At 35.3% G+C, this 10,798-nt stretch overlaps 4 protein-coding genes across 8 annotated transcripts in view; 2 read left to right on the top strand and 2 right to left on the bottom strand.

Annotated features, from left to right (window-relative positions):
- Nucleotides 1–10,798, bottom strand: part of LOC141403826 (uncharacterized) — a 153,155-nt gene that overhangs the window by 114,783 nt on the left and 27,574 nt on the right. The gene's annotated exons all lie outside the window — the stretch shown is intronic.
- The window catches only part of LOC141403779 (uncharacterized), a 137,184-nt gene that overhangs the window by 99,355 nt on the left and 27,031 nt on the right, over nucleotides 1–10,798 (bottom strand). The gene's annotated exons all lie outside the window — the stretch shown is intronic.
- The window catches only part of LOC141403738 (uncharacterized), a 31,395-nt gene continuing 22,228 nt past the window's right edge, over nucleotides 1,632–10,798 (top strand). The window contains exons 1-2 of one of the 2 annotated variants that reach the window (XR_012412886.1): nucleotides 1,632–1,908; nucleotides 1,958–2,083. The gene's annotated coding sequence lies outside the window, so the exon portion shown is untranslated. Of the gene's footprint in view, nucleotides 1,909–1,957; nucleotides 2,084–10,798 lie in introns of those variants that run through there. The other variant, XM_073986621.1, reaches the window with a different exon arrangement.
- On the top strand, nucleotides 4,951–9,703 carry LOC141403786 (uncharacterized). 3 transcript variants are annotated; one of them, XM_073986754.1, is made up of 3 exons: nucleotides 4,951–5,141; nucleotides 5,195–5,416; nucleotides 8,021–9,703. In XM_073986754.1, the coding sequence occupies exon 3, from the start codon at nucleotides 8,088–8,090 to the stop codon at nucleotides 9,528–9,530; it is 1,443 nt and encodes a 480-aa protein (XP_073842855.1). In that variant the 5' UTR covers nucleotides 4,951–5,141; nucleotides 5,195–5,416; nucleotides 8,021–8,087; the 3' UTR covers nucleotides 9,531–9,703. The 3 variants fall into 3 exon arrangements, with proteins under 3 accessions (XP_073842855.1, XP_073842854.1, XP_073842853.1); XM_073986753.1 differs by having other exon boundaries at nucleotides 5,191–5,416; XM_073986752.1 differs by lacking the exon at nucleotides 5,195–5,416.

The raw sequence follows: 10,798 nt of genomic DNA, 5'->3' as shown, positions 1-10,798 counted from the left end.
TAAAGAGAAGTGAACATTTTACATCTTTTTTGTGGCAGAGGCATAAGTCTGTTCCCAATCGCATACAAAGTGCTGTCGAGTGTACTGTGTGAACGTTTAAAACCCATAGTCAATAACATAATCGGGTCATACCAATGCGGTTTTAGGCCTGGTAAATCGACAATTGACCAAATCTTCACACTGTGCCAAATACTGGAGAAGACCCACGAAAGACAGATCGACACATACCACCTGTTCGTCGTCTATAAGGCTGCCTTCGACAGCCCAATTCGATCAAAGGTGTTCCAAGCCATGTCTGAGTTTGGTATCCCTGCAAAACTTATAAGATTATACAGATTGACATTGGCTAATACAAGATCCGCTGTTAAAGTAGGAAAGAACCTCTCGGAACCTTTTGAAACAAAACGAGGTTTCAGGCAAGGTGACAGCCTATCGTGTGACCTATTTAGCATTCTATTGGAAAAGGTCATACGAGAAGCGAATGTATATACCGATAGAGATAAAAATAGCACTATATACAATAAGGATATAATGTTACTGGCCAACGCAGACGATATTGATATAATAGGTCGATCAACTAGATCCGTAACAGCCAAAGTTTATGGTATCAACACGCAAAACGTCCAGTAGACTCGAACCAACTGTTGATGTTCAGAACTACAATTTTGACTAGCAAATGACTTTATTTACCTCGGCACCGCCATAAATAAAACGAACAGCATCAGTTTTGAAATCAAAAGAAGAATAATATTGGCCACCAGATGTTACTTTGGTCTAAGTAAACAGTTTAAAAGTAAAACCACCTCTCGTCAAACAAAACTTACACTCTACCAGACACTGATATTACCCGTACTTATGTATGGATCTGAAGCATGGGTACTTGCGAAAGCAGATGAGGCAGAACTTGGTGTGTTTGAGAGAAAAAATATTCGAAAGATTTATGCACCAATATGCGTTGACGTTATGGACCAATATACCAGCCGACCGATATCGATATAGTAAAACGTATCGAACTACAACGATTGCGTTGGTTTGGCCATGTCAGCAGGATGGATAATGATGCCCCCCCCCCCCCCCAAAAAAAAAAAAGGCATTTGAATACGAGCCACTCGACAGTATACGCCCAAAGGGAAGGCCAAAACTCCGATGGAAAATCCAAGTTGAAGAAGATATCACAAAACATGGCATTCAAAATTGGAGAAGTAAAGGTAGAAACACAATGAAATACGCCGCTTTTTTTCATGCTCAGTTTCATGTAAAAGATTAAAGGCCAAGTACTACCTAATTCAAATGCTACTTAATCCATTTGAATTAGGTAGTACTTGGCCTTTAATCTATTACATGAAACTGAGCGTGAAAAAGCGGCGTATTTCATTGTGTTTCTACCTTAAAGTAAAAGATCGGTGCGTTTGGAAATCTATTCTTAGTTCGGCTTAATTTAAAAGCCATCTAATAGGTACTTTACACGGTATGTTTTTTACATATGAGTTGTCACTTCTCCCATACAAAATGTATATGCAAAGTGACAACTCATATGTAAAATACATACCGTGTAAAGTACCCATAAGTAAGTAAAATAACAACAACGGTTGGTATCTCTTCTCTCTCGGACAACTTTGTTGTTGTTTACAGTTCAAGTTCGATCAGCTGGGCTGATGCATCTACCTTGGTAATTGTGCCATGCACAATAACAACAATCTTTTCTCTCCTCTCTCATCCACTTTGTTGACAAAACTTGGGTCTCTTGTTAAAACGACAACAGAGCATAGTTTCAACGGCACCATTCTTCACTTCGTACCTACGCGTTATTTAGTTTTAATTTTTTGTTAAAGTTTATAACAAAATATAATAAATTAACAATAAAAAAGTATTTTTAAACAATATTCATCAGCTCACATCAAATACAAGGTACATATATTTATATTTATTTATTCGTGTATTTGCCCATTACAAAAAGGCAGTGTTTATTAAAGAAAGCAAGAGTGTGAAATGTCAAAAACACCCCACACTGTTTGTGGATGGTAATGAGAGTGTGTGTCAGTGGGTTTGCTACCACAGTGTTTCACATTGGGAGGAATTGTTGGAAGAAAAATATTTGGGAAAAAAACGCAGGTTGAAAAGTGAATTCATTGAATAGAATACGAGTAAAACATACATACTAGTATGTACAGTCGAGTTTAAAGGGTAAGTGCATAGACTAATAAAAATATAGACGAAGGAATACTCAATTTTGCGCCGTAAAGCTACTCAAACACGAAAACTCAAAAAGTTCGAAGACGTTTTTTGGGGAAAATGGCAATATTTTCTTGGATATTTTTGTCTGAGGATATTGTTCCCATCAAAAACTAACCCCAAGTTGCCTTTTGCCAGAACAAATATTTATTAACTTGTATTTTTTTGGCATTTTATTTTGAGTACCTCTTTAATTCGCAATTTACGATTTAGCGGTATTTCGATTTAAGGCCATATTTATATTATAGCTTTTTCAACGGTTAACCTTCTTTATGAAGATTTATATGAAATATAAGTAATGGAATTGAAATTTGAAACCCAGTGGGTTTGTTAAATCCGGTTGTATATAAACGTACTATTATATGCTGTTTATATTAGAGCTTTTTGCAGGGTTAACCTTCTTTGAGAGGATTTGTTTGAAATATAAGCAATGGAATTGACATTTGAAACCCAGTGGATTTGTTAAATCCGGTTGTACATAAACGTACTATTACAGCCGTTTTATGAGGTTTTATTTGACGTATACGCAATGAAATTGACATTTGAAAATATAAGAGATCTTTCACACTGTGTCTTCGTCAAAACGACAGCATTTTACCAATGCCAGGCAAATGAAGATCAACAAGATTGTGGTAGAGAATGTACCAGGTAGATGCATCGTGAAACAATTAAAACAAAAAAACCTCTTGTTAGATTACATTAAAATTGTAAAATTTGTTGTATTTTTGTACGAGAATTCAGAATAAGTTGTGTATATTCCATGGTACAATACACAGGTAGCCGCATCGGCAATTGTTGGTAACATAAGAGCTTCGTTCCCGTACTTTTTCGAAATAGTTCGGGAACGGAAAAATGGAAAATACGTCAAAAAACTGGAACAAATGTCAAAGTCGGCGTATCAGCCAATCAGACGCCGGCAACTACTTTTACTACTTTTTTTACTCGCCCAAATTTGTTGTGTAAAAAGTTTTTAAAGAGAGCGTGATTCAGCGCCATTTTTGTTTAAAGAGAAGTGAACATTTTACATCTTTTTTGTGGCAGAGGCATAAGTCTGTTCCCAATCGCATACAAAGTGCTGTCGAGTGTACTGTGTGAACGTTTAAAACCCATAGTCAATAACATAATCGGGTCATACCAATGCGGTTTTAGGCCTGGTAAATCGACAATTGACCAAATCTTCACACTGTGCCAAATACTGGAGAAGACCCACGAAAGACAGATCGACACATACCACCTGTTCGTCGTCTATAAGGCTGCCTTCGACAGCCCAATTCGATCAAAGGTGTTCCAAGCCATGTCTGAGTTTGGTATCCCTGCAAAACTTATAAGATTATACAGGATTGACATTGGCTAATACAAGATCCGCTGTTAAAGTAGGAAAGAACCTCTCGGAACCTTTTGAAACAAAACGAGGTTTCAGGCAAGGTGACAGCCTATCGTGTGACCTATTTAGCATTCTATTGGAAAAGGTCATACGAGAAGCGAATGTATATACCGATAGAGATAAAAATAGCACTATATACAATAAGGATATAATGTTACTGGCCAACGCAGACGATATTGATATAATAGGTCGATCAACTAGATCCGTAACAGCCAAAGTTTATGGTATCAACACGCAAAACGTCCAGTAGACTCGAACCAACTGTTGATGTTCAGAACTACAATTTTGACTAGCAAATGACTTTATTTACCTCGGCACCGCCATAAATAAAACGAACAGCATCAGTTTTGAAATCAAAAGAAGAATAATATTGGCCACCAGATGTTACTTTGGTCTAAGTAAACAGTTTAAAAGTAAAACCACCTCTCGTCAAACAAAACTTACACTCTACCAGACACTGATATTACCCGTACTTATGTATGGATCTGAAGCATGGGTACTTGCGAAAGCAGATGAGGCAGAACTTGGTGTGTTTGAGAGAAAAAATATTCGAAAGATTTATGCACCAATATGCGTTGACGTTATGGACCAATATACCAGCCGACCGATATCGATATAGTAAAACGTATCGAACTACAACGATTGCGTTGGTTTGGCCATGTCAGCAGGATGGATAATGATGCCCCCCCCCCCCCCAAAAAAAAAAAGGCATTTGAATACGAGCCACTCGACAGTATACGCCCAAAGGGAAGGCCAAAACTCCGATGGAAAATCCAAGTTGAAGAAGATATCACAAAACATGGCATTCAAAATTGGAGAAGTAAAGGTAGAAACACAATGAAATACGCCGCTTTTTTTCATGCTCAGTTTCATGTAAAAGATTAAAGGCCAAGTACTACCTAATTCAAATGCTACTTAATCCATTTGAATTAGGTAGTACTTGGCCTTTAATCTATTACATGAAACTGAGCGTGAAAAAGCGGCGTATTTCATTGTGTTTCTACCTTAAAGTAAAGATCGGTGCGTTTGGAAATCTATTCTTAGTTCGGCTTAATTTAAAAGCCATCTAATAGGTACTTTACACGGTATGTTTTTTACATATGAGTTGTCACTTCTCCCATACAAAATGTATATGCAAAGTGACAACTCATATGTAAAATACATACCGTGTAAAGTACCCATAAGTAAGTAAAATAACAACAACGGTTGGTATCTCTTCTCTCTCGGACAACTTTGTTGTTGTTTACAGTTCAAGTTCGATCAGCTGGGCTGATGCATCTACCTTGGTAATTGTGCCATGCACAATAACAACAATCTTTTCTCTCCTCTCTCATCCACTTTGTTGACAAAACTTGGGTCTCTTGTTAAAACGACAACAGAGCATAGTTTCAACGGCACCATTCTTCACTTCGTACCTACGCGTTATTTAGTTTTAATTTTTTGTTAAAGTTTATAACAAAATATAATAAATTAACAATAAAAAAGTATTTTTAAACAATATTCATCAGCTCACATCAAATACAAGGTACATATATTTATATTTATTTATTCGTGTATTTGCCCATTACAAAAAGGCAGTGTTTATTAAAGAAAGCAAGAGTGTGAAATGTCAAAAACACCCCACACTGTTTGTGGATGGTAATGAGAGTGTGTGTCAGTGGGTTTGCTACCACAGTGTTTCACATTGGGAGGAATTGTTGGAAGAAAATATTTGGGAAAAAAACGCAGGTTGAAAAGTGAATTCATTGAATAGAATACGAGTAAAACATACATACTAGTATGTACAGTCGAGTTTAAAGGGTAAGTGCATAGACTAATAAAAATATAGACGAAGGAATACTCAATTTTGCGCCGTAAAGCTACTCAAACACGAAAACTCAAAAAAGTTCGAAGACGTTTTTTGGGGAAAATGGCAATATTTTCTTGGATATTTTTGTCTGAGGATATTGTTCCCATCAAAAACTAACCCCAAGTTGCCTTTTGCCAGAACAAAATATTTATTAACTTGTATTTTTTTGGCATTTTATTTTGAGTACCTCTTTAAGCATACTCAATTCGAACATACTCGGTGAGAGCATTCCGACGTCTATATTTTTATTAGTCTATGGTAAGTGGACATTTTTATGTAAATCCATGTACAGTCTATTAAAAGTCCCTCCAAACTTAAAGTTCATTTAGACTACGCTGGATTTAGCAATTATCTGGCTTTATTTGACATATGTTGTATGAAAATGACAACCTAAATCCACTGGAATTGCTAAATCCAGCATAGTCTAAATCAGGCAATATACCCCGTTTACACTATTGAAGGTTAACCCACTGGGTTTAATGGATCCAGTAAGTTAATCTTTGCTGGTTACACTTAGCTCTTCGAGGATATAAACTGTCAGCTGATGTTTGTTTACGTATACATACAAAATAACACATAAATATATAAAACTAGTTTCCAAAAATTAAAATGGTAACTATTAATGCATTACAACAAGTATTTAAAAAGTATTGTGATTGATTGGAAAACAAAAAATATGGGACAAAATGGATAAATAGTGAGCAAAGAAAACATGTACCTAAAATGTCATAAAGTCGAGTTTTACACTTGTACGATTTCTCGAATGAGATATCCCCTCTTTGCCCATATTGGTATATTTTACACGTAGGGATACATTTTTGTATCATGGTATCAAGCGTACTTTTTGTTAAAAATTGTCTAATACCCTAGACAGAAGGCAGAATTAATTTGCATTATAAATGTCCTAATTTGAATTAATTTTTCACCCTGCCAGACGATAGTATCTGCATTTATGAAACAGCTGTTTGTGTTGTTTGTTTGTACCCAGCAGACCATTTCATAAAGCTTTACAAAAGTTCGCCAAAATATGCGAAACAAATACATTTTCTACCTTAGATCTTTTCACCATGATGAAGCAAAAATAAATTTAATTTATTCGCGATATTTTTGAGTCTTTTTAATATTATAAAAATATTGCAAAACTTTAAAAACCATTTGAGGAAGATATAATTTTCGATAGAATTGGTATGGTGGGTAATGAAATTTTTTTGTGAAAATAAAAATTTGAAAAAGAGATTTGTTAGAAGGCGTGAAAAACGATTAGCTGCTATTCTACTCGCGAAAGCCACTACTTATTTTTTGAAGAAACGCGAAAATTGCTAATTTGCCTTCCCTTTTTATTTTCTTAAACATGGAAATTTGACAAAAGACAATTGATTTTCAACAGCATTGCCATATTGAAATTGCTAAATTCAGTTGAAATTTCCTTTGATTTTGTGCATTAAGAATGTGGATAATGCACGAATTAATTTGAATTAAGGCAGTTAATGCAAATTAACGCTGCCGTCTGTCTAGGGTATAAGATACAAATATCCAAAAAAATATTATATTTTTTATTAGTCTATGGCTTAAAGTAGAGTTGTGTAGTTCCGGAACGAACTAGTTCCAAGGAACTATTCCGAATGAGGAACTATTGGAACTATATCCAGCTCTTTCTTTTATATATTTCCTTTAGTTCATATAGTTCCTTTTTTTCACCTCGTTCCTTTAATGCAGCGATCGGCAGCGTGCCCTTGCTGAGAGCAAAAGAGCATAAATTTCAATGTAAAATGCATGAAAATTACGCTCTTTTGCTCTCAGTAAGGGCACGCTGCCGATCGCTGCTTTAATGTATCACCTCACCTACGTCGATCTTTTTTCGTTGCGTTAATTTTTCTTATTTTACATTGGCAAATAAACATAAATGACATGCAGCTAACATCGCTGCAATTCATTTATTATTATGTCAATTCCACCAAACAATGAAAACAAAGGGAACGGTATATTTCACTCTCGGAACTATTTTTAAACGAAGGACACAGAAAGAACGGGGAAAGAGAAAGATTCATTGAACTATATCGCTCTCGGAACTATGGAACTATATTAAGGAACTAGTTCCTTTTGGGAAAAGGGACTAGAAAGATCGATCCGCTCCGGGAACTAGATTGCCCAACTCTAGTTTAAAGTTTATATGCTACTACAAATTACTTATTCTATAAATTTCCATATTTCCGCCTTCTGATTGGCTGGCGCGCCGACTTTGACATTTGTTCAAGATTTTTTGACGCCTCTGCAATTTTTCCGTTTCCTTACGTTTTGGAAAAAATGTGTGCGTTGAACTCATTTTTGACAGTTTTCTCTTTTGCACAATTTACCATTAAAAAAGTACTGGAACGAAGTTAATGTTAAAGAGAGAGAGAGAGAGAAGAAATGTCAAACAAATCTGGCACCGTCGTTTAGGGTTGTCATTGCATGATTTCTACTATAAAAACAAATAAAACGGCTTCAAATTGTTAAAAACATTAAAAATAAAACATAAGATATTTACATAAGAAAACTTTGTTCTTCTTTTACAGCCATCCCTAAATACTTTGTAGTAAAATTTATTTTCCTCAACTGAAAACTAAAATATTCCAAGTAAAGATGTCGGAAAAGGTTTCCATAAAAACTGAACCCTTTGGCAATGATTATAAAAAGGAAGATTCTAAAATCGATACAAATACAATAAACTACAGTACAATAAAACTTGAAGATGTTACAAATATGGGAAATTATTATGAAGAAGATGAGTTAGACTTGGATGAAATTGAAGAATTTTTACCAGAAAATACTGTTAAATCTACAATTGATGTAATCAAAGAAGAGGACGTGGATGAAATGGACGAATTTTTACCGGAGGCTTCGCCTAGCATCTACTCACCGTCATCACTTACATGGAAATCTGAAGATTGTACGGATGTTATTACTACTTCATTACATACACTACAGCAGCAGCAACATCCAAATAGTACCATAACTCAACCCAAATTAGAAATAATGGATCTGCCCACAACAGATGAGGATGATAGTAAAGGCCTTGAGACCAATGATGATACAGACACTAACGTCAGTGAAAATAAAGATATGGATATGAGATATAAACATCTATTATCTGTAAATAACGAGTATGTGTGCCATATATGTAATCAAAGATTCACCACACCGACAGGTATTGATGTGCATTTACGCCGGACGCATCCAGAATTTTCCACACAAATAGGCCTCAAGAAGCATTCTGGTAGGATGCATCCAGAAGCTCATTCCACTCAAACACGTACCAAAAAATATAAATGTGAACTATGTGATTGTTCTTATACAGAAGAAAGAAGCCTACGTAGACATATGAGAAAAAGCCATAATTCGTTTATTGGTACAGATTATATCTGTGAAATATGTCACGAACGATTTACAACACAAAAAGGCCTTAATAAGCATTCTGACATGGTACATCCACGAGCTCGTTCCACTCCAATGCTTATTAAACATAAATGTGAACTATGTGATAGTTCTTTTACAAAAGTTAAAGAACTACGAAGACACATGAGAAATAAACATCCTCTGTCTATACATACAGAGTATATCTGCGAAATATGTCATCAAAGATTTACCACACAAATGGGCCTTACTAAGCATTCTGACATGGTACATCCACGAGCTCGTTCCACTCCAATGCTTATTAGACATAAATGTGAACTATGTGATAGTTCTTTTACAAAAGTTAATGATCTACGAAGACACATGAGAAATAAACATCCTCTGTCTATACATACAGAGTATATCTGCGAAATATGTCATCAAAGATTTACCACACAAACGGGCCTTCATTTGCATTGTACCATGATGCATCCAGAAGCTCACTCCACTCAAACACGTACGAAATATAAATGTGAACTATGCGATAGTTCTTTTACACACAACAGAGATCTACGGAAACATGTGAGAAATAAACATCCTTCGTCAACAGATACAAAATATATCTGTGAAATGTGTCATAAAATTTTTACCACACAAGTAGGTCTTGATAGGCATTGTAAAAAGGAGCATTGAACTAAATGGGTGGACCACTCGCCGAATCAACAGCATCGATTTTACAGAATGGGCTTAACGGATTGTGATTTTACTGTGTAGTTACAAACTTACCGATAACAGCGGACGAATACCGTCACCGTGAGTAAAGTCACTCAAATGTAAATTTTAAATAAAAATGTTACTAAAAATTATCCAAGAGTTTTATTTTTCATTAATTAAAGTAGCTTTTTAGGTAGTATTTCAATCTACAATAGAATCACGATAATTCGCAATTTACGATTTAGCGGTATTTCGATTTAAGGCCATATTTATAGTATAGCTTTTTCAACGGTTAACCTTCTTTATGAAGATTTATATGAAATATAAGTAATGGAATTGAAATTTGAAACCCAGTGGGTTTGTTAAATCCGGTTGTATATAAACGTACTATTATATGCTGTTTATATTAGAGCTTTTTGCAGGGTTAACCTTCTTTGAGAGGATTTGTTTGAAATATAAGCAATGGAATTGACATTTGAAACCCAGTGGATTTGTTAAATCCGGTTGTACATAAACGTACTATTACAGCCGTTTTATGAGGTTTTATTTGACGTATACGCAATGAAATTGACATTTGAAAATATAAGAGATCTTTCACACTGTGTCTTCGTCAAAACGACAGCATTTTACCAATGCCAGGCAAATGAAGATCAACAAGATTGTGGTAGAGAATGTACCAGGTAGATGCATCGTGAAACAATTAAAACAAAAAAAACCTCTTGTTAGATTACATTAAAATTGCAAAATTTGTTGTATTTTTGTACGAGAATTCAGAATAAGTTGTGTTTATTCCATGGTACAAATACACAGGTAGCCGCATCGGCAATTGTTGGTAACATAAGAGCTTCGTTCCCGTACTTTTTCGAAATAGTTCGGGAACGGAAAAATGGAAAATACGTCAAAAAACTGGAACAAATGTCAAAGTCGGCGTATCAGCCAATCAGACGCCGGCAACTACTTTTACTACTTTTTTTACTCGCCCAAATTTGTTGTGTAAAAAGTTTTTAAAGAGAGCGTGATTCAGCGCCATTTTTGTTTAAAGAGAAGTGAACATTTTACATCTTTTTTGTGGCAGAGGCATAAGTCTGTTCCCAATCGCATACAAAGTGCTGTCGAGTGTACTGTGTGAACGTTTAAAACCCATGGTCAATAAAATAATCGGGTCATACTAATGCGGTTTTAGACCTGGTAAATCGACAATTGACCAAATCTTCACACTGCGCCAAATACTGGAGAAGACCCACGAA

Source organism: Musca autumnalis, unplaced genomic scaffold (genome assembly GCF_047663935.1).
Source record: "Musca autumnalis isolate F117 unplaced genomic scaffold, ASM4766393v1 scaffold_4, whole genome shotgun sequence".
Lineage (NCBI taxonomy): Eukaryota > Metazoa > Arthropoda > Insecta > Diptera > Muscidae > Musca > Musca autumnalis.
Note: the sequence above shows the minus strand (reverse complement) of the source record. Positions and strands in the feature narration are given on the sequence as shown.

What these genes read in the sequence shown, in the direction of transcription:
- LOC141403786 (XM_073986752.1), top strand. Translation starts at nt 8,088, where the DNA reads ATGTCGGAAAAGGTTTCCATAAAAACTGAACCCTTTGGCAATGATTAT.